Genomic DNA, 23,229 nt, shown 5'->3' with positions numbered 1-23,229 from the left:
ACACTTTGTTTCACTCTAGATAATGTCCCAATTCCTAAGAGTTGAATGTTTACCTCCTGAAGAGGCCAAGTTGGATGCCAAAATTCTGGTGCAATTATGGTAATGTCAGCACCTGTGTCTACCAGACCAGACAACAAAACACCATTTATTTTTATTGTTAGTTTTGGTCTTTGTTCATTAATAGAAGTTTGCCAAAAAATTTTCTTTATGTTTTTTTCCTGTATTTCCTATTTTCTCTGTTTCATCATCTCGACTAACATGATTTATTCCAATAGACATTTGGTTATTTAGTTGCTTTGAGTAGGGGTTTCCTCTACAACTGCAGGAAAGGTTTGAACTGGATTTACTGTGGGGGGCTGCCTGAGGCCCCTCTGGGAGTTTCCCGAAGCTCGAGGCAGAGGGTTACCCTGTCTGTCCCTTGTTGATCTACATTCGTTGGTCCAGTGTTTTCCCTTACCACACCTTCTGCATACTCCAGAAGGAAGGGACATTCTGTTGCCAGTGTTCCTTGAAGAAACATTATTTCTAGGAATGACCTGTTTACAACCCCTTTTCAAATGTCCTTGCTTTCCACATCCAAAACATCTAACATTGCTCAAACCTTTTGAAATTGCTTTTCCTACCCACATATCATCATGATCATAAGCCTCTACATTAACTGTATCTCTAATCCAATCTTCCAAAGGTGCAGATCTTGCCTTTAACGGCCTGATTATTCTTTTGCACGCTGCATTTGCATTCTCAAAGGCTAAAGATTCAATTATTATCTGACTAGCCTCTGAATTCGGGACCATTTTTTGTACTGCTGAAGTCAATCTTTGTAAGAAATCTGTGAAAGATTCTTTGGGGCCCTGTATAACCTTTGTAAATGACTCAGTTTTTTTTCCTGGTTCTTCAACTCTGTCCCATGCATTCAAAGCTGCCGTTTTACATAGAACTAGGGTTTGGACATCATATGAACATTGTGTTTGTACTGAAGCATATTGGCCTTCGCCAATAAGCTGATCCTGGCAGACTTGTATTCCGCTATCCCTCCATTGTCTTTCTATATTTTTAGCCTCATTACTGAACCACATTTTCCACTGGAGATTTTGTCCGGGTTCAAGAACAGCCTGTGCCAATTCCCGCCAGTCCTTTGGTAGAATCCTATTACAAGTTGACCAGGTGTTTAACATTTGCTTTACATATGGGGAGTGCATGCCATAAGATGCTATTGCCTCCTTAAATCTTCGTAAGTCTAACATTTCAACTGGAACCCAAGTATTTTGTTCATTCTCTTCATCAGGTAGCTGCTGTACGGCTACTGGATAAATTAAGGGTGATTGTGTGAAAACTGGCTTTCTTTCTGTAACCTTATGATCCAATTTTGAAACAACTTCACTATTTCTTCTGTCTGAATTTGAATTTCTCTATAATTCATTTTTACCGGTTTAACAAGTTTTTCTAAGACTGTTATCCTGGCACTTAAGTTGACGATCTTTTTAAATAGTAAAATGAGGATAAGAAAAGTAATAAACTGAATAATTCGATCAATATTAATCTTTTCATATAGTTGTTCCATTGTCAGAGTGCCTAAAATTTCAAACAAAGCCCAATTTTCTTCCAATGTACACATAAAGCCCATTTTTTTTTTAATGTAGAAAAAAATTCTCTTTTAAATAGATATGTTAATTGACTTACCAAGTCTGGGTAGAACAGTAGAATCCCAGGGAATTTCACAGCCACCTGGTGTTCGAGGTGTGAATCCAGCGAGAGAGAGAGAGAGAGAGAGAGAGAGAGAGAGAGAGAGAGAGAGAGAGAGAGAGAAAAGTGTAGCCGCTTGAGCCGAGTCAAGCCTTGGCTTTACAGGCAGGGGCCCTGTTCAGCAGGGCAGGTCTGAGTTGTTTGTAGCAGTTGCAAGTAGCTCCAGCTGCGGGTCAGTCAGGCCTGGGCCCAAGCTAGGCAGCCGGGCCGCCCAGGCTGGAAACCGGACCTGCCGCCAAGCCAAGCCAAGCGGTTTTTAATGAATTCTTGTCACGTTGGGCGCCAAATGTAGATGTATCCAACCTTCTTATTAAATAAGAAACACAGAACCAATGCAAAGAAGAAAGCCAAGAGGTCAGAGCTAAGAGCTAAAACCTTACCCTTCCTCCTGCCCACCGAACCAGAGCTACCCCTGTGTTAAAGTCTTTATATAGAGTTCCTGTCCTGCCTTCTCATTGGTTGTAAACCCAACCACATGACCGCCTCCTCACAGCCTGTCTGTATAGGCCTCCAGGTTTTCCATGATTAGTATTAAGATTAAAGGCATGTGTATCCAATAATGGCTGTATCCCTGAACACACAGAGACTTACCCAGCTCTGCCTACCAAGTGCTGGAATTATAAGCGTACGCTACCACTGCCCTGCTTTCCTATGGCTTGCTAATAGCTCTGACCCCCGGGCAACTTTATTTATTAACATACAAATAACATTTTAATACAAATAAAATATCACCATAGTACCCAGCTTAGGTAGTTTAAAAAATAGTGGTAGCAAGCCACAAAAATAAGAAAACCTACTTTTGGTAAGGTCTGGGTGAATTTGTCCCCGGGTGACTTCCATGTACCAGTAGGACATGAGAATATGCCACAGAGATACCTGGAGAAAGGACATCTGTAGAGCAGTCTGGGCTGAGTGATGGGCATGGGACTCAGAGTGGCAGAGTAGGCAAGATGGAAAAGGGTGCTGGACCCGGGGAAGCCTGGTGGAACCTTGTCCCCAGGTCTAAAGGGAGCCTTAGCAGTTTACTCCCAGTCCCTTTACTGCACAGGTAACTCTGACCTAGATTCTGATGGGAATAGTTGTTATGATAGATTATGTGGGGACCCCGAGGGTATCCCACGCATGCAGAGAAGCATGCTGGCATGCTGGGCAGATGCAGCAGTGGGCTGGCGGGCAACCCACTCCATGCGGGCATGCCAGAGGGACGGCAGGTGGACATTCACAACCCAGATACTATATCCTCGAGGAAATGGTTTATTATAATAGACGGAGAGAAGATAGGAAAGAAGGAAAGAGGAGAGAAGAGAGAAACAACGGGGGGGGGTAGAGGAGTACACGCCTCATGAGAGTGGAGAGAGACAGAGACAGAGAGACAGAGAGACAGAGAGAGAGGAAGGTGTGGAGTTTTTCCTTAAGAAGAGGCTTCTAAGTCAGGACACAGGGTGGCCCCAAGGGGCAGGATTTCAAGGGAGCAGGTCAGAATATTAACAATAGTTGTCTATGGTTTTTTGTTTGTTTGGTTCTTTGTTTTTCAGGAACTCGGCAGCCACTCAAACTGGTTGAAACCACCAGTCCTTCCCCTCGGCCTGTACAAGTGTCCCGTGGGTGACCTTTGAATCTGGACCAAACTCCACACAACAGGAAAACTGTGGAATTTTCAGGGCAGGTATCCTGTGATGATCTGGGTAGTCTGATAACCCCTGTGCAGAACACAAATCATTCACATCTTTTCCCCCAATTGCTTTCTCTACAGCTCAAGCCATCCGGTCTAGGGAAGGCAGGTTTTTTTTTGGGGGGGGACCTCTGTCTTATATTTGGGTGCTCCATGAATAAGCTTTTTCTTTTTCCAAAACTCATAATTTCAGTGTTATTGGCATAACACAGTGAGCCAAGCAGACGCTACTTGGTAACAATATGATCAGATAGAGAAGGACCAGGGCCAGCAAGGTGCCCCCCAGTATTTGGGAGGAAGAGGGCAGAGGATCAGATCCAAGGTCCTCCAGGCCATAATGAATTCAAGGCAGCATTGGCTACAGGAGACCCAGTCTCAAAGCAAAAATCTCACTAAAAACAAATAACTCACTTTTTAAAAAAGATTTATTTATTTATTATTACATATACAGTGTTCTGTCTGCATGTATGCCTGCAGACCAGAAGAGGGCGCCAGATCTCACTACAGATGGTTGTGAGCCATCATGTGATTGCTGGGAATTGAACTCAGGACCTCTGAAAGAACAGCCATTGCTCTTAACCACTGAGACATCTCTCCAGCCCAAATAACTCACGATTTCCCCCTGATACAGGGTTTCTCTGTGTAGCTTTGGAGCACTCACTCTGTAGCCCAAGCTGGCCTTGAACTCACAGAGATCCGCCTGGCTCTGCCTCCCGAGTGCTGGGATTAAAGGTGTGCGCCACCACCGCCCAGCCATAACTCACTTTTTAAAAAGTTATTTTTCAGTCAAGAGTGGTGGCACTGTGGAGGGCCCAAAGTAGCTTGACCACATGCTTAGGGGCCCAGACACAGCTGCCATGACAGGCTTACTGGCAGGTACCACCCAGTCCCCAGAAAAAGCCATAAACTGACCCCATCCAGGGAGGGCCAGCATCTAAGGGGAAATATCTGACATTCCAAACATTTTCAGCACACACACCTATACCCCTAGACCAATGTCAGCCAATCAAGGTCCTGAACCTGGAAATCCCTCACCCCCTACCTCTACTATGAGTGCCTGGGCTTGGCACTCTCCGACAGTGATCACACCACTGCGTCGGACACACGGAGGGTCCAAGCTCCAACTTGCTTGAATAAAGGTTCTTTGCTTTTACATACAGGATTCGGTGTCTGCGGTGGTGGTCTTTTGGGGGTTCCTGAGATCTGGGTACAACAGCACATTCCTATAATCCTAGCACTTGGGAGGCAGAGGCAGGCAGATCTCTGTGAGTTTGAGGCCAGTCTGGTCTATAGAACAAGTTTCAGGACAGCCAGGATTATATAAAGAGACCCTGTCTCAAACCCCACCCTCCTAAAAAATTGTAGGGATAACGCCTGCGCTATCACCACCCGTTCACCATGTCCGAGCGAGGGGCTGTGGATTAAAAAATAAGGGACAAGAGACAGCGAGTCATTCGCCAAGGCTGAATGCCGAGTGCCAGCCGAATGCCGTTTATTGAAAAAGGGAGGAAACCTTAAATACAAGCTTACAGCACAATGGCGGATCCCCGGAGGGCAGAAGTTCGCTACATTTTTGCATCTAAGCTGTTTACACCAAATGCAGGATACAGGAACAAAGAACCTCCGGTAGAACGTTAGGTGAGAAGGAAACCGGCAGGGAATCTGAATAGGGAGGACATCTGGTCAAGGTCGGCAAGCAAGGCAACAGCCACTCACAGTGGGGGGCCAGGGCCCACAAAAAATGAAAGAAGAGCACCCACTGCTTTTGCAGAGAACCTGAGTTGAGTTCCCAGTTCTCACATCCATCAAGTAATTTACAACAGGCTCACAACTATAACTCCAGTTCCAGGGGATCAGACATCCTCTTCTGGCCCCTGTAGCCAACACACACACAGAGTTTTGTTTTGTTTTTTTGTTTGTTTGTTTTTGGAGAGATGGCTCAGCAGTTAAGAGCACACATAGACTTTTTATTTTATTTTACTTTACTTTTTTTTGAGACAGGGTTTCTCTGTGAAACAGCCCTAGCTGTCCTGGAACTCGCTCTGTAGACCAGGCTGGCCTTGAACTCACTGAGATCCACCTGGCTCTGCCTCCCAAGTGCTAGGATTAAAGATGTGTGACACCACCACCCCACCCCCCACTCTCTCCCCGGCCACACAGACTTTTTAAATAAAGATGTTACTTTTAGGATCTGGAGAGATGGCTCAGCCTGCTCTTTCAGAGGACCTGAGTTCAGTTCCAGCATCCATGTCAGATGGCTTACCTGTGCCTGCAGCTCCAGGGAATTGATGCCTTCTGAACTCTGAGATCAGTCACCTCTCACACACAGCATACCTTCACATAGACAGACACAAGCAGGTGAATTAAAATTAAAATGAATCCGCTGGGCAGTGGTGGCGCACGCCTTTAATCCCAGCATTCAGGAGGCAGGCGGACCTGTGAGTTCGAGGCCAGGTTGTTGTACAGAGTGACTTCCAGGACAGCCAGGGCTGTTTCACAGAGAAACCCTGTCTTGAAAAACCAAAAGATAAAATAAAATAAAGAAAGAGAGAGAGAAAAAATATGTAAAAGTTAATCTTACTAGATTTTATTTTTAATTGTTAATTAGTTACAGGCAGTTGTGAAATTTGCCAAACTTTGGCCATCTGCAATAATATAAGCGCTTAAGTGCCAAAGCTTAGCAGCTAAACCATGTCTCCATAGCTCTGTGTTTTCCTTTTTTTTTTTTTTTCGTTTTTCGAGACAGGGTTTCTCTGTGTAGTTTTGCGCCTTTCCTGGAACTCGCTTGGTAGCCCAGGCTGGCCTCGAACTCACAGAGATCCACCTGGCTCTGCCTCCCAAGTGCTGGGATTAAAGGCGTGCGCCACCACCGCCCGGCTTGTTTTCCTTTTTGAGACAAGGGTCTACCTATGGAGCTCTTGTTGTTCTGGAACTCTCTATGTAGAACAGACAGACTGGCTTCGAACCCACAGAAAACCCCCTGCCTTTGCCTCCGGAGTAGTTGGAATCAAGGAGTGTGCCACCATGCCTGGCCAAATTCCGCAGTTTTAGTCAGGTGAAGAACGTTCATCTTTTTTTTCCCCTTGGGATTATTTTCTTACGGATGCTCTCTCCCACCCAGCACCATCAGCTCGGCAGGCCATTATGAGCCACAGCTCCAAGCCCCAAGCCTACAAAAGTGGGAAAGCAGAGACGGAGGAGGGGGTGGGGCGTGAGGTGCGCGGGGCCTCCTGGGACTTGTAGTCCGCGGCCTGCGAGGCGCATGCTCTGACGTGCTAGGGCTCCTGCGGTTGCCATGGTTTCTCTGAGCCGAGGTGGGTGGCGCAGCTAGACGCGGGCGGGCTTTGGCGGCGTCGCGCGCGGAAAGCGGAAGGCATCACGCGGTGGGTCGAGCGGTCTACTGTGGGGAGCAGGGCGCGCTGGAACCCGGACCGCCTCTTCCCCTGGAGCACTGGCTGCGGACTCTTCTTCCCAAACCCCTTACGCGCGGTGAGGAGAGGGGCGCTCTCGGCACCCGGTTTCCGGGACGGAACTAACCAGCTTGACCGCTAGTGGCAAGCCCCCAGGCCTCCCGTCCTGGAAGTGGCGGAGCCGGAGTTAAAGTCTGGACCTGCCTGGAAGTCTCAAAGACTGTTCTTTTGGATTTTGTTTGTGTTAAGGCCGGGTGTCACTCTGTAGAGCAGACTGGTCTGGAACTCGGGAGATCCGCCTGCCTCTCCCTCCTGAGTGCTGGGATTAAAAGCGTGCGTCTTGGCCAGGTTTGGCTTGTTTTGTCTTGAAACAGAGTCGCACTTCATAGTCCAGGTTGACCTGGAGCTCACGATGTAGTTCAGGCCGGCTTAGAACTCGGGGTGCTCCTACTTCTTAAGTCTGGAGAGTGTTAGTATTACAAGTGTGTGCCACCGTGCTTCGCTAGATTACGTATTAACAGGTCCCTGGAAGAAGATAATACACAAACTACAATTTACAGCAGTGGTTCTCAAGCTTATCGGCACATTAGAATTATCTGGGGTGCTTTTAAAAATCAGTGTAAATTTACCCGGGGTGCTGGTGGTGGTGCACGTCTTTAATCCCTACATGAGGGAGGCAGAGGCAGGGGATCTCAGTGAGTTCAAGGCCAGCCTGGGCTACAGGATGAGTTCCAGGAAAGTCGCCAAAGCTACACAGAGAAACCCTGTCTCGAAAAAAACAAAACAAAACAGAAAAACAAAAAATAGTATAAACTTAAAATGAAAAAAAAACATTTAAATAGTTAAATAAAATAGTATAAACCGGCCATAGTGGGGCAGGCCTTTAATCCCTGCACTAGAGAGGCGGAGGCAGGCGCATCTCCTTGAGTTTCAGGCCAGCCTGGTCTAGAGAGTGAGTTCCAGGAAGCCAGGACTACATAGAGAGATATCTTATCTCAAAATAATTAAAAAATAGGATACCTTTCGGGGTGTGGTGGTACCCATCTTGAATCCCAGCACATGTGAGGAAGAGGCTTGTGGATCTTTGTGAGTTCCAGACCAGATTGGTTTACATATCAAATTCGGGCTAGTCAGAGCTATATAATGAGACCTTAAAAAAAAAAACCTGGTTGTGGTGGCGCACACCTCCCAGCACTTGGGAGGCAGCCTGGTTTACAGAGTGAGTTCCAGGACAGCCAGAACTGCACAGAGAAACCCCTGTCTCTAAAACAAGCAAACAAAACAACAAAACAAATAAAAAACCCTGGGCCTCTCCTCCCCAGCCAAATGAATCTAGATCTCTGGGATGTGTGGGATGTGGAGGCCAGGCAAAAATTTCCACAGGTGATTCCAGTGCACAGTGAGGCCTCTGGGCCACTGGTGTGGAGCTGAAGGGCATGGCAGAGGTGAGTTACATCTGTCTGTGTGCTTCTGCCCACAGTGAGCAGCCAGCCAATGTGGAACAATGGCACTGAGCCACTCCGTGAAGGAGCGAACCATCTCTGAGAACAGTCTGGTCATCCTGTTGCAGGGCCTCCAGGGCCAGATAACCACCGTGGACCTTCGAGATGAGAGTTCAGCCCGAGGACGCATTGACAATGTGGATGCTTTTATGAACATCCGCCTGGCCAATGTCACCTATACTGACCGCTGGGGACATCAGGTTGAGCTGGATGACCTCTTTGTGACAGGTCGTAATGTCCGATACGTCCATATCCCAGATGACGTGGACATCACTGCCACCATTGAGCAGCAGCTGCAAATCATCCATCGTGTGCGCAACTTTGGTGGCAAGGGTCAAGGTCGACGAGAGTTCCCCTCCAAAAGGCTGTGAAGCTGTGTCCTCACTGAACCCCCAGTACCAACCTCAGGGTCCTCCAGTGTTCTGAGCCAACTCCTGCCACCCTTCCCTACCAGTGATCTGGTGTCTTGAGCAACACCTGTCACAGCTGCCTTTCATAGGGTTCCACTTTCCAGACACACTCTGGGACCCAGAATTCTTTCTGTCTGTGGCCTTGGGGTAGGTGACAATCCCTCTATTTGATCATTTCCATCTGGAATCTCCATTTATGGACTGACCACGTCTATCAAGGAGTAATCGATTCTGCCAGTGAGGATTATTGTGTTTGGAGTGAATCACCTCTAACTCTCCACTTCTCTTGGCGTTTGTTTCTTTTTTCATAAAACCCAATTGGATACACACAAGTCTGTGCCTGATGCTGCCTGGTGTACACTGGGCTTCTTGTAGCCTCTGTGAGGTTCTGTGAGCAGAGTGCAGGTTCCAATTGGGGAGCACACCGGGTTTGCCTAGAATGTGGCCCAAGCAGTAGGAGTTCAGGTTTCGCAGGTAACATGAAGAAACCTACTAGGAATACTCATGCAGTCAGGTGCAAAGTGACCTTTCTGTTGAGAGTCTTGGGGAAGGGGCTGTCATCTTACTGTTACTTCCTGAAGCTGAGAGTCTGGGGCATCCTGGGCCCTCTCTTCAGGCTTGAAAGTTCAGCTAACAAGAAATCGGTCCCAGCCAGGCATAGTGGTTTACAGGTATAATCCTGGCTCTCAGGAAGCTAAGGCAGGAGGACCAGCATGGGCTGAGATAGAAATCCTGTCTCAAGATACAAAAATGAGCCGGGTGGTGGTGGCCACAGCTCACACCTTTAAACCCAGCACTTGGGAGGCAGAGGCAGGTGGATCTCTCTGAGTTCACTGGCCTACAGAGTGAGTTCTAGGATAGCCAGGGCTACACAGAGAAACCCTGTCTTGGGGAAAAAAACAACAACAAAAACCAAAAACAGGCCAGTTGTGGTGGTGCACACCAGTAGGATTTGCGGAGGGAGGCTAAGGCAGGAGGGTCATGAGTTCGAGTTCAGCCTGGGCTATACATCGCAGCACTCGGGAGGCAGAGGCAGGCAGATCTCTGAGTTTGAGGCCAGCCTAGTCTACAGAGTGAGTTCCAGGACAGCCAGGGCTACACAGAGAAACCCTGTCTTTGAAAAACCAAAACAAAACAGTTCAGGAAGAAAGAAAATGGTCCAAGGAAGTAAAACAGGGAGACAGAAAAGGAACCCGTGCAAGGATCTTGAGGTAGGAAAGCTTGGGGTGAATAGCAGTTCTGTGTGTCTAGATGAGAAGGGCAGGTGGGCAGAGCTGTGAGAGATGGGTAAGTGACCTGAGGCTGTGGGCAAGGAGGGCTGGTTGTCCTTGAGAGGAGGCTTTGCTGGAGATTGAACCCAGGGCCTATGTTAAGCATAGTCCTACCAGCTGAATACACCGCAGGGCCTGGTTCCAATTTCTAAGACCCTGCCCCCAGGAAAAAAAAAAGAAAAAAAGTAGAATTTGTTTTCTTTAACCCACTCTACCTTCTGTTTTGCCCACCTCAGAAATTTAATTGTGTTACCAATCCCCTTATTTTCTTAATTTGGATCCTAAGGGCTTCCCTACCCTGGCAGGGAGTCTCATTTGGGGGTCATCTAATTAGCATGCCATCCACTGAGATTCTGTGGTTGATATCAACCTTCAAAGGTTGCTCCCTGACCAGAAGACCCCCCTTCATCAGTCACTCCTGACTCAAATGTTAGGCTTTTTTTTTTTTTTTTTTTTAATTTTTTTTTTTGAGACAAGGTCTCACTATGTAGCCCTGGCTGTCATGGAACTTGACATGTAGACCAGGCTGGCCTCAGACTCAACTCCACCTGCCTCTGCCTCTTGAGTGCTGAGATCAAAGGCATGCATCATGTGTGTATGAGTGTTCTGCCTACATGTGTGTACAGGCACCGTGTGTATAACTGGTGTCCTTAGAGGTCAGAAGAAGGCATTGGCTACCCTGGAACTGGAATCGTGGATAGTTGTGATCCCATCATGTAGGCACTGGCAACTGAATCTGGGTCCTGTGCAAGAACAACCTTAACTGCTGAGCCGTCTCTCCAGCACAGAATTTTTTTTTCTTTGTTATGTTTTTGTTTTTACGAGACCGTTTGTGTTAGCGCTGGCTGTCTTGGAACTTGCTCTGCAGACCAAGCTGGCCTCAACTCAAGAGATCTACCCTTGGAGTCTGCCTGGCTCCTTTCTTTCAAAGACAAGAGTTTCTCTTTGTAGCCCTGGCTGAACTGGCATTCACGTGGATCAGACTGACCTCCAACTCACTGCTTCTGCCTCTGAAGTGCTGGGATTAAAGATGAGATCCACTACACCCAGCACTGTTAGGGTTTTGTTTGTTTTTTGAGATAGGGTCTCAAGTGTACTAGCCTGGCCTTGAACTCTTGGTCTTCCTGCTTCCACCTCCCAAGTGCTGGTATCCCAGGAGTATACCACTGCAGCCAGCTTAGATGTCAGGTTCTTTTCTGTTTTCCTCAGGTCCTGTTAGGCCCAAGAAGTTCTTGGATCTTAGATCAGTTAGGTCAAATGCAGCCCACAGCTCCGGAGTTACATCTCTCTGGAGAGTCTTGTTGCCTCACAGAGGGCAGTGAGCTAGCTCCTGTCTCCGAGCAGCTCCTGAGTCCCCGCTGCTTGCTCGCTCTCCCTCCCCTCGCCTGTCTATCAGTCTCTACACACACACCAGTCTCAGGTTCCCACATCCACTTGTTTCTCCATAGAAATTCTTTCCATTCCTTCTTGAAGGCTGGGCTTTTGGAATTCAGAAACTAAAAATAGTCTCTGCATTCTGTTGTGTCTTCTATTCCCTGAGGTAACAAATGGGGAGTGACCTAGTTGTGAACAAGAGGGACCCAGGAACACCAAGGAAAAGATGGCTGTGTGTTTCAAGATGGCATTGGGGTCTAGAATGCCATGGCATTTGCTCAAGCTTTCACATCTACCCTTCCTGCAGCCAAAGTGTGTGTGTGGGGGGGTCTCAATGATGGCAGAACCCCCAAGCACTCTGAATGCTCAAGCAGCATTGTTCATATCCATCTCTCATTCTTGGAGAGAATTTGTGGGGGAGGGGGCTGCTGTATGTAGGGAGTAGCCCACTGAAGCTCTGAGAGCTAGATGGGCATGTAGCTTACGTGTTGGCTCACGCCTGAGACGTCCAGGGGACATTGATATTTCTACCTCTCGGCTTGGCTCGGCAGATGGGACTTAAACCAGTCCAATGAGCTCTAGTCAGGCAACTCTGGCTGAAGGGCCAACAAGGATACCCAGGACCCTTGAAGTTTTCATGAATGTTCCAGAAGGACCTAGAGATACAGTACAGTATGTGAAGAGTGATGAAAGCAGCTTAGACTCTGCAAGGGGGTAGAATTATACCAACAGCAAGGTGGGCATGCTCACTAGCTAGTTCTGACCACCCACTTAATGGCTATGATATAAGGCTGTGTAAGTGACCAGCTGGGGGTGGTGGCATGCCTTTGGTCCTAGTGTTCAGAGGCAGAGGCAGGTGGATTTTGAGTTCAAGGCCAGCCTGGTCTGCTTATACAGTGAGTTCTAGGCCAGAGATACATAGTAAGACCCTGTCTCCAAAGTTGGGGTGGGGGCAGGAGGAAAGGTGTTATCATTGAAAAGGATAAAATGACCTTTGGAGGTAAGAACAGTTAAAAGTCTTGAAAGGTGGGAAGGCTAAGAACCATGGGCCCACTCCATTATGTCATGGCTGAAGAAATAGGCTCAGAGGGAGGAGACTCTTTCCCCAGCCTGTGGTCGGGTTAAATCAGTGCTGCAGAATGGTGGTCAGAAGTAGTCACGGCTGCTATGCCCTGTGTTGGGAGCTTGGTGAGCTCCACAGGGACAAAGCTGCAGTCTCACCCTGGGTATTAGCAGCCTCATCAGACAGATGTACAAAACGATGTGCTCAAGGTGGACAACAGAGTGGGGGTTTGAAATCAGGCCTGCCTAGTACCAGAGTCCATAAAATTCTGTGTTTGTTTTTAACACACTGTCTCATGTAGCATAAGCTGGCCTTGACTTTACTGTGGTGCAGGCCTAGAATCCAGGCGGATAGGCAGATTAAGGCAGGATACAAGTTCAAGGCCAGCTAGTACCATAGACTGAATGGAGGGGCCAGCGTGAGCAACTTACTGAGACTCTGTCTCAAAAACAAAAGCACTGGAGATAAAGCTCAGTGGTGAAGTATCTATATACCACGGAAGAGACCATAGGTTCAGTCCTAAGCACCAAAAAAAGCAAAACCAAAAAAACACCAAACCTTGCCATACTCAGGGCTTGGAACCCGGACACAGAGAAGTTAAAAACCAGCCACTAAGGAGAGCTGGGGTTCTGAAGCCTGAAGAAGCTCCTGGGGGTGAGGTCTTCTCCCCTCCTCCTGCGACAGTCCAATCTGCCTGTACCTCGTCAAGAAGCCATTCTGAACTGTTATGACAGGTGTCCCTGTGTTATGGCAGCACCATCTGCCAGGGAACTGGAGTAGACAAGCCAGCAGGAAACTGTCACCACACATGCATGTCCCAGAGATCCTGGAGTTGGTGTCCTGATGACAGTTTCTTTTAATCTCCTCTGGCTGGCACATTTAGTTTCTATTCCTTATCCTCCTTCCCTCCTCTGCTTTGTTAAAAATCCTATATTTCAAGTCGGCTGAGAGTCTATAGGGAGTGGGGACTGACGGTGGTGTCTGCACCCAGTGTTCATCTTACTGATAATCTGGAAAAGCCAAAACCCATTCCTGTCAGAGTTTTCCCCCTTTGTCAGAGAGAGAAGCAGAGTGGGCCTGGCTTCTGGATGCCTGCCTTTGGGTCATGCGCCTCACAGAGGCTCCCTGACTGAGATCAGTGGGCATTTATTGGGTGTGGTGGGCTGATCTGAAATTTATTGGGTCCTCACAGAGATGGTTATCTCCATTTGCACAGCCAGGGTTTGCACTTAGTTACCTAGCTTGTAAGTGATAAAAACAACATCGATTCAAACTCTTGCCTTTTTGGAATCCACCAAACTTTCTTCAAACCACAACCCAACCATTATTGGCTGAGTGTCATTGCAAAGGTCACTCCCCTGGGAGCACTAGCTTCCACAACTGTAAACTGGTTTCTAAAGTGCTTCACCTTGCATAAGAAACAACCTTGGAGCTGGGCGGTGCTGGCGCAAGCCTTTAATCCCAGCACTTGGGAGGCAGAGGCAGGCAGATCTTTGTGAGCTCGAGGCCAGCCTGGGCTACCGAGTTTGTTCCAGGAAAGGTGCAAAGCTACACAGAGGGGAAAAAAAAAAAGGAAACGACCTTGGGAGCTGTTCTGACTACTGTTGTTATTCAGCCTTATCCACCAAGCATTCAAAGGAACTAAGAAAGGAATATTGGCTGCGACAGCTAGACTTCCATTAAGACCAGCCTTCATGTCCCGGCAATACCTTGTGAGATGACAAATGCACGCTTACCTCCAGCAGTGCATAGGCGTGGCCACGTGTGTCTACTCGTGGATACAGAATGACCCGGGAGAGGGGAGGAAAAAACTGAGAGTCGTCTAGCACCCGTTAGCTCCGAGACAAAGGAATGGGACTATGGCTGCTGGTATTGCTGCCACCGAGCCCTTCTGGCTGCTTCTACATGGCAGTGGAGGGAAGCCAGGCTTTCCGAGGGCCCCCAGTGAGTCACCAGACTGATGCAATCCCTTTAAAGGGCTCATCTGCTGGTGCAAGAAGCTGATTCATGGAGGGCGTGGTTGCTGGAGGAGGAGAAAGGGACGGAAACTGTGGCAGGAGGGAGTGAGGTAGATAACCGGTTGAGATCGATCACTGGAACTCTTCATTGTAATCTCCCTGAACAAGACTCTAGGGATGTCCTGGGTGAACTTGGCCATCCTCGGGGCTTCTAAAGAGCCTAAAGTGAAATGAATTGTGAGCGTAGCGACAGTAATTCCTGTCTTCTCTTGAACCCAACCTAAGCGCCTTATCTCCAGAACCCGAGAAATGAGGATCAAGGAAATGCCGCTTTTCTAATGAATGCAGTACAGTTGGCGATTCTTGCAGCCACTACAGACGTCCCCAACCCCAGCAAAGCGAGACTAGGGTTAGCAAGGTTCTGCAGAGGCAAGGCTGGGCGGCGCCTCCGTTCCAGCCCCCGTAGATGTAGATTAGAGGTAAGTACCGCCCCTTGACTGTCCAGTCGTTTTACAGATTCCGACCCAGACTCCACCCAGAACCAATCGGCGATCTTATCTGGGCCTTCTGCCTGAAGGCTTCCGCCCGTCCTCAAGATGGCGCCCCAACCCCAGACTCAGGCGAGGGGGCGGGGAGTGGGGCCGCGGGACGATGCGTCACTTCCGTTGTCAGGTGGCGGCGCCGCAGCCATGGAGGGAGGCGGCGGCGGCGGCTCCGGCGGCTGCGCTGGGAGGCGGCGGTGAGTGTCTCCCACGCCCCCGGCCCGGCCCCGGCCACCGGGACGGAGTGCCGAGCAGCCCCGGCTCCGGGCTGCGGACTATGGGCGAACAGCGCTGAACCCCCGGGAAAGGTGAGTCCGGGGTCCTGGGACGCGGAGCCGGGTGGGGGCTGAATGCTGGTGGGGCGGGCCTCGGTGACCGTGGCGGAGGGACCCCGGTGACAGCCCGAAGCTGTCCAGCGCGACAGAAACGGCACTAGCCGATGTTCCCTCCGCCGTCGGCCGTCTGTCTTTCCCAGCGGCGGGGGCGGCGACCGCCGGGAGCCTGGGTCTTCGCCGCAACCCCGGGGAGTGGGCACTGCCCGCCTTGCCCAGACCCACTCAGCCCGTCACTGAAGTAGCCGGCGTTGGACCCACGCTGAGTTTTCCCCTGGAGAGACCCCCCCCCCCCCCCCCGTTTCTCCATGCTTCTCTCCTGACCTAGCGAGTGACTTGAAAGTTAGGACGAGTCCCCAGGGAGAGCCAGCCAAGGCTTTCCTCCTGGAGCCCTCACCCGTTGGCACCGACACCCTCGCTGCTGGGGAATTCTCACATCCTGGGCGGCGTTCAGGTGCGAGTCACAGCTACCTGCTTGCCAGATCCACGTTGGGCCGGTCTTCACCGTGGGAGAGCTTGCTGTGGTCAGTGTTTCACCTGCTGTCCTGGGCAGGCCCGCCCATTCCTACGCTGCTTGGCCCCACCTTTCAACATTGGGTAGGAGCCTTCGGATTCCCGGTGGCTTCTCTGTCCACCCCCCACCCCCCAGGTTGTTGGCGGAAGGAAGAGATGACAGCCGCCTTCAGTGGCAGGATAGACTTTGCTCTGTTTTAAGCCACTGAAGGAAACCGGTTGGCTTTGCTGGTTTGGAGAATCACTGGAGAGGGTAGTCATGCTGGGCTGGGCACCTTTCCCTCTTGACTGAGTAGTTTTGCATGAGATAAGGAAGAGCTAAACCGTCGGGCCCAGAGAGTCCTTATTTGTAAACAGTGCCGTGAGTTTCTCCTGCCCTCCTTAATGACACTATTATGCCATTTTGTAGATTAGACCTAGATCTGCCAGAGATAGCCCTCATTCACTCATTCATTCATTCATTCTTCACATAACAAAAGGGTCTTGCCTACCGAGGTAAGTGCTGTGTAGTATTGGTAGGCTTTGGAGCCATACTCCCTAAATTCTGGAATTAAAAGGTGTGTGTGGGCCTAAGCTCAAATTCTGGTGCAGCAGCTTTCTGCTTGTGTGACCCTGGACGCTTTGTCTCAGTGTCCTCATTTGGAAAACATCAGTAATGATAAAAGAATTGTTATGGAGAGTTAAGAAGTTAACGAACAGCACAGATAAGAGATTCTTATCTGAACTGGTTCACTATCTAGTTAGAGGGAACTGACCTGCAAGCAGATAGTTGTAATGTGATCTACAAAAAAGCAGCAGGAACTGAATGCAGAGGGGGCCCAGGATTGGACGCTGCTAGCTCAGTCTGGGACGGGGAAGCATGGAGTGGAGGGGTGCTTAGGAAGAGTGGACAGTGTTGACCAGGGTTCAGGCTAGAAGGAGAGGAAGGGGGTCTTAGCCAGGAGAGAATAAAGCGGAAGATGCTGTATGGAGAGAATTACAGAGAGGCAGAGAGCAGAACATTAGAGTTTATTCAGAAACCTCAGCTTGCTCAGGGGAGTGGTTGGACGCCGACATAGTACAAAGGGAAGCCAAAGAAGTTGATGAGGAAATGAAGTTCTCATTGATAGTTTGAGACTTTATGCCCAGTGCAGTGAGAGGCTAGTAAAAAGCTTTTCGCCAGGGAGTAGCATGACTGGATCCATGTTTTAGATAGCTTTCTCTGCTCAAGAGAGATGAAGGACTGAAGAGGGTGAAAGACCCAGAGACCTCGTCAGAGACCACCACCCTTCTCCAAGAGGAGAGCTGGCGTAGGCATACTGGATCTGCCTTGAGGAGGCACCACTTGCGACCAGTGTTAGGTGGCTAACCCTTTGCAGGGCCTGGCACACACGCCCTTCTCTTTCTGAGACTGCAGGTTGCCTAAACAGCTGGAAGGAAGGACTTCCCTCCCAGAAGGCCAGTCGTGAGGGTGTTATGTTTTCACTCTTGTCCCTTTAATGGATAAGACAGTAGGTTGTAGAGGCTCAAACGGATCCGGTTCTAATCCCAGCCCTACTAGCCACCAGGGGCTACATCGTCTCTCCATGCCCAGAGTTCTCATTGTAAAAAGAAAAAGTGGGACTACTTCCCCCAAAAGGGCGGTTGGGAGGATTAAGATAGATGTTGCAGGGTTAGTATTCAGCATGCACTGGGTAGTAAATGCTTGATAAATGATAGTTTCATTGCCTTCCATTGAGCTGTCAGGACTGTCCTGAGGGGTTCTGAGAGCACCGAATTTTATTGTATTCTTTCTGGAAAAAAAATGGGGGGGGGGTCGGCAGTATTGCATGGGTGGTTGACTTGCTGTTTTAGAGATGGTTTCATTGATGGGGTGCATTCTGTCATTCTGGGGTACATCCTGCACCATCTTGAGTGTAACTGATTGAACAGGCTTTTATCTGGACTGACTTTCAAATTATTTGTAGTTGGTGTATGTGTGAGGTTGCCTGAGTTTATGTTCACTGAGTGCATGTGTCTATGGAGGTCAGAAGGTGCCAGACCTCCTGGAGCTTGAGTTACAGGTGGTTATGAGCTACCTGATACGGCTCCTGTGACCTGGACCGAGGTCCTCTGCAAGAACAGTAACTGCTCTTAACCAGTAGGCCATTTCTCCATCCCGACTTTCTTCATACATATGATTTAGCCCACCCGAAGTATCTGTGGGACAAATGCCTAGAAGGGCTGCTGCCTCAAAGAGCTGCTTCTGCTTCTTCTTTGACAAGGTCCTTCTATAATTGCCCAGGTTGTCCTCAGACTTAGAAGAACAGCCTTGAACTTGCCACCTTCCATTCTCAGCCTCCTGGGTGCCAAGCCTTCCTAAACCCGCCCGAGTGAGCAGATAAAGCAGATCATCTCCCTCCTGCCTGTGGCAGATGTGGGGATCAGTGGGTGGGAATGTGAATTCTTGGGGCTTAGCTCTCTACAAGCCTGATGACTTCAAGGACACCCCAGCTGTCAGGAAGCACAAACAGAGGGATGATGTCCCCTCTAAATATGCGTACGGACTGCCACCTATCCCCAAGAGGGACAGACATAGACTTTTTAGCCTTTAAGAAGTTTTCTGCCCGAGGGTTCAGAAGGAAGAGAGTGCATAGGAATGGGAATTGGGAAGAGCAGAATTGACTTGCTAGTTACTTGTCTTCGTGTGTGGGCACAGCTGGTATGATGAGGTGTGTTATAGGAATGGCAGTGCTTTTAGGGAGAGGATTACTTGACTCTTGGGGAGACTTGGTCCAACATTCTGTGAGACTTTGGACACCCTGGCTGGCACCTTCCAGGTCTGGCCAAAAATGTCCTGCCACTTTTGTATTAGGTTTGGTGCTGGCAGCATCCTGGATTAGGGGGGCATCTCATGGGCAATGGGTGTGTTTTCTCTTGAAGAAATAGGAAGGAAGTCAACAACAGCAAAAGCCTTCGAATCACCAGAGACCCCTGTTGAGTATCCTGGACACTGTATGGCCCCTGAGGGCAGGGCTTGTCTCCGCTTTACTCAACAGCTTGGCTGGGGTCAGAAGGGATTAAGGAATCTGCCCTATGTTTAACAGCCAGTGAGAAGAGAGCTGGGACTTTCCATCCATCCTTGTGTGACTCTGGAACCCATCCTACCCCTTCTCCATCCTGGCCAGGCTTTGGCCCCAGGGAGCCTAGTCCACAGAATCTTGGAGTCACAGAGCTTAGAGTCCCCCCTTTGCTTAGAGGCCCCCAATAGAACTGCCACTGCCTGGAGACAAGTTCCTCTCTTTCCTCCCTGTGGGAAGTAGGTAGGGACACCTTAAACCATGTTAACCAGTGATCAGACCTGGCTTTAGAACCCAGCTCTGTCAATGCTAGCCAAATGACCTTGAGCAAGTCATTCAGATCCCAGTGTCCTCTCCTGTAAAAGAAGAAACCATCCCTGCATTAAGATGAACCGGGTTACTGTGGTATCAAGTTTAGCTTAGTGTGATAGGAGAATTCCCACTGAGCTACACCTCGTCTGGCTCCAGAGTGTTAGCACCTACCCTTAATCCGCCTTTTGTTACCTTTTGTCTGTCTTGTTGCCCTCTATGTCATCCTTGTCTGAGCCTTTCCCAAGGGTACAAAGCCTATGCAAAACTTGGGTGGGAAAAATCCAGTACACTGTGATGTTCCTTAATCGAGAATTTGCATTTGGCATTGTCCCTTTGGAAGCTTAGTTAAGATATTTTTGGGATATGGAAATCAACTTGCTAAAAGTGTAAATTTGGAGAGCAATAAAAATGCCCTTGGCTAAAAGAGGGGTCTCAGTCCAAGAGAGGCTGAGTCCCCCTGCAGCCTTCATTAGTGGTCTACTGTGGCTACCAGGTGGCAAGCAGGAAGTTCCTCAGAGGCATGTTTGCAAGCTGTCTGAAGGAGCTTATACTTACCAGGCATATTGGTCTTCGCCATTCTATCCTTAGCTCCCCCTTGCCTACAGCTCCACACATCTGGGGTCCTTACCTGCCACCTGCCACCATGTCACAAGATGCCCAGCCTCATTGGATGCCATCACTGCACTTAACAGTTCCAATCGATTCAGCGAATTTTCAGATTCTTAAAAATTATCATTATAGCTGAGCAGTGGTGGCACATGCATTTCATCCCAGTACTCAGGAGGCTGAGGCAGGTGGATCTCTGAGTACCAGGACAGCCTGGTCTACAGAGTGAGTTCCAGGACAGCCAGAGCTATATAGAGAAACCCTGTCTTGAAAAAAATATCATTATAATAATCTATAGGTAAATAATCAAATAATGTAGAAGAACATGAATGAGAAATATGAAAGTTCCCCTTCCCTCCTTGGATTCTTCTAAAATTCCCCGTGCATATTCAAAGGTGTTTTTAATTTTTTTAACCAAAAGAGGATTGTGTATACATATAGTACTGCAGTTTGGTTGGTTGGTTGGTTGGTTGGTTGGTTGGTTTCTTTGAGGCAGGGTTTCTTTGTGTAGCCCTGTCTGTCCTGGAACTCACTCTGTTGACCAGGCTGGCCTTGAACTCAGAGATCTGCCTGCCTCTGCCTCCCAAGCGCTGGGATTAAAGGTGTGTGCCACCATGCCTGGCTTGCAGTCTGCTTTTTGAGGGGATAATGTATTAGAGACATTTTTCTCTGCTGGCATGGACTTAGTCTTAAAGGCTGCATAGTTGCATGGTATTTCACTGTCGAGCTGGAACATAGTTAAGCATTTTTTTTTTTTTTTTGGTGGGTGGTTAGATTGTTTCCTGTCTGACTCTGCGGGCATTTTGATTTGTTTATGTGTGTAGCTTGTTTCTTTTCTCTTCTGCCATGCAGAGGCCCCGAAGTGAATTTATCTTTGTGAACTTGTGTGCACATATCTAGAGAATAAATCCCCAGAACTACTGGAATCACTCTGCCCAAGGCATGTGAGTTTTCTTTTTGCTGGCTTTGGTTTCATACACAGCATGTGGTTTTCTGAATAGCTACTGAGTTTGGCCATGGCCTGCAGTGAAGACCCCTCAAGCAGTATATACCCAAGCAAGACTTGTGCTCATGTTAGTGTCTGGGTGGTGGTTCATGGTTTAGTCTTTTGGTGGTTCCGAGCACATGGGCCCATCCCCCTGAATACCTACCTATCTGAGGGACACTGCAATGACGGGGCCTACCTGGCATCTTCCTGTCTCTAACCATGCAGGCGGCCACACAGGCAAGAGCATTTCATGAAACTTGAAAACCCAAATGTGTTGTTCACTATTGAAGTTAGATTTTCGTTGTTGTTGGTTTAGTGTTTGTTTTGTTTTTTGATGGGGTCTCATAAAGCCCAGGCTAGTCTAGAAATCACTCAAGTTGACCTAGAACTTGTGAGTCTCCTGCCTCAACCTCTTAACTACTGGATTACAGGCATATGCCACGATGCCTAGTTTCTGTGGTGTCGGGAATCTAGGCAAGTGCTCTACCAACTGAGCTACATCTTCAGCCCGAAGTTGTGGAATTTGACTTAACTTTTTACAGAGGTAGGCTGAAAGAGGTAGTGTATTGGCTCTGATCTGGAGTGCCGTTCTTGCAGGGTGATGGCAGGGTTTTGTTTTTTGTTTTGTTTTAAACTGGTGAAAGGTGGGATAAGGGGGGAAATTGCTGCATGCATGCTCAGCCTGGGCTTTCCTGTGTCATTCTGAAAATCTGGGTAGACATTTACCTGGTCCCTTGTGCATGTTGGTTCTGAGAGCAGTTCTGGGGGTGCACTCTTCCCGGGGTAGTGCCACCCCTCCCCTCCAGGTGAGGAGGCTGTGAGCACAGAAAGCGGTGTTCAGGTCCCACAGTGGACAGGAAGGTGACTCTCAGACTTAGCCATCCTTCTTTGATCTCTGTTGCTTCTCTTTGCCTGGTTTCCGATATTCGGGGTGACAATACTTGAACTCCATATGGGACCCTGTGGCAGGCCTGTTCTTGGGTTGAGTCAACCACACCAAGCTGTAACTGATATTTTGAGCTGAAGGGCCTCTGAGTCACATGCTAGGATCTTCCTTGCTGTGAGCCTGTGAGCTAGAGCAGGAGAGCTGTCAGCCACTGTTCCGATATCCCTTGCACATGGCACAAGGCCCCCTCACAAATGTCTGCCAGCCAGTGTGCCTGGCTGCTTTTCTGGATGGGAGATACTGGGCCAGCAAAGCTTGAGAAAGAGCTCTTAAGACTGTCCCTTCCTCTGACACCCACACGCCCTGACAGATACTTGTTGTCACATCAGCTGCTTCCGGAGGCAGGGAGTCAGCTGGTGACTGGACTGGCCACAATATCCTGGATCCCGTTCTGGTGGCTTCTGAGAGAGATTGCTGGTGAAACCTGCCCTCAGCAGCAGCCAGCGCCCCCTCAGCATCCACAGAGACCGGTGCTGCACTGTCTTTTCTGCAGAGGAACTGCATAGAGTGCCTGTTTGCCTCCTGGGCACAGCCCCATGATTTTCTTCTAAAATTGTTCCAGGCCCACCCCGCTGGCACCTTGGTCTTCTAGTGGAGCCCCCTGGAGACTCCTGAGGGTTTGAAATGATCACACAGTCTCCTGGTGTGGGGCTGATTTGTAAAGTCTGCCTCCTGGAGGAGAGAGACAAGCTTCAGAGCAGGCTTTTAGGCCCCTTCTGGTCCCCAGCCTGCAGTGCTCAGCAGGACCAAGTTGTGCTGAGGAAAGGCTGCCTGCTGGCAGCGGATGTATTGGGGGAGCTGTGCAGGCCCTTTGTGAGCACCCCTCCCACTTCCCCCTGGCTGAGTCACTTCCTCTCTGGCTGCAGCAGGTAGTCTCCCACAAGCCCGGAGCAGAGAGGCTGCAGCGGGTGAGGATTACTCTCTGTAGCCCTCTCACTAGTAACCCCCAGGCAGTACAGTGCAGCATGCAAAGGATGATGCTGTGTTATATTTTCCTAACCAACTGGAGCTGTGTGTATCCTCTTGCTTTTAAAAAGTGAGTGGAATCATGGCTGTTTGGGAATGGTGAGACAGCACATGCAGATCTTTGTCATCAGGGAATCCTGGCTGAAGTCAAAGGATTACTAATTCAACTCCCCATCCCCCCAGCATCCATCTAGAGCACAAAGCAAATGGTTTCCAGTGGTTCTTTTGAGATCCTGGGAGAGAATTCACACCTCCTTCAGCAATATCCACCATTCAGATCCAAAGGAATAGCTCTGAAACAGTCTCATTCCAGCCAGGGCAAGAGTAGAGCACAGGCCTCTGGGAGCTCCTGGCCACCAGGCCTTGGTTTCTCAGCCCTGAAAAGGCAGACGTTGGCTCCGCAGGTGTAGTTTAGTAGTAGGGAACTTGCCTAGTATGCATAAGGCCCAGGTTCTATCCCCAGCATTGTAACAAACAAACAACTAGAAGGACAGTGAGAAAGTTGTAAGAACCCAGGCAGGGCATGGTAGCACATGCTTGTAATCCCAGCAGAGGCAGCAGGAGGATCACAAGATTGAGGTCA

General features: G+C 49.1%; 2 protein-coding genes and 1 long non-coding RNA gene across 4 annotated transcripts in view; 2 read left to right on the top strand and 1 right to left on the bottom strand.

Moving 5' to 3' along the window:
• Positions 1 to 4,865: 4,865 nt before the first annotated feature.
• On the bottom strand, positions 4,866 to 6,605 carry LOC128097465 (uncharacterized). The gene is made up of 2 exons (XR_008213867.1): positions 5,679 to 6,605; positions 4,866 to 5,289 (listed from the first exon to the last, which is right to left on the bottom strand). It is a non-coding gene; the product is annotated as an uncharacterized LOC128097465 (long non-coding RNA).
• Positions 6,606 to 6,776: 171 nt separating this feature from the next.
• Positions 6,777 to 9,069, top strand: Lsm10 (LSM10, U7 small nuclear RNA associated). 2 transcript variants are annotated; one of them, XM_052717988.1, is made up of 2 exons: positions 6,777 to 6,904; positions 8,306 to 9,069. In XM_052717988.1, the coding sequence occupies exon 2, from the start codon at positions 8,330 to 8,332 to the stop codon at positions 8,696 to 8,698; it is 369 nt and encodes a 122-aa protein (XP_052573948.1). In that variant the 5' UTR covers positions 6,777 to 6,904; positions 8,306 to 8,329; the 3' UTR covers positions 8,699 to 9,069. The 2 variants fall into 2 exon arrangements, with proteins under 2 accessions (XP_052573948.1, XP_052573949.1); XM_052717989.1 differs by lacking the exon at positions 6,777 to 6,904 and adding an exon at positions 6,920 to 7,173.
• A 6,033-nt stretch (positions 9,070 to 15,102) lies between these two features.
• Stk40 (serine/threonine kinase 40) overlaps positions 15,103 to 23,229 on the top strand; it is a 37,536-nt gene continuing 29,409 nt past the window's right edge. The window contains exon 1 of the mRNA XM_052717985.1: positions 15,103 to 15,253. The gene's annotated coding sequence lies outside the window, so the exon portion shown is untranslated. The remainder of the gene's footprint in view (positions 15,254 to 23,229) is intronic.

The sequence above is a fragment of the Peromyscus californicus genome, unplaced genomic scaffold (assembly GCF_007827085.1).
Source record: "Peromyscus californicus insignis strain IS unplaced genomic scaffold, ASM782708v3 Scaffold_5__1_contigs__length_169319896, whole genome shotgun sequence".
Lineage (NCBI taxonomy): Eukaryota > Metazoa > Chordata > Mammalia > Rodentia > Cricetidae > Peromyscus > Peromyscus californicus.
The sequence above is the reverse complement of the archived record's forward strand: the minus strand, read 5'-3'. Positions and strand labels throughout refer to the sequence as shown.

Coding starts and splice junctions, on each gene's coding strand:
- Lsm10 (XM_052717988.1), top strand. CDS start 8,330: ATGGCACTGAGCCACTCCGTGAAGGAGCGAACCATCTCTGAGAACAGT.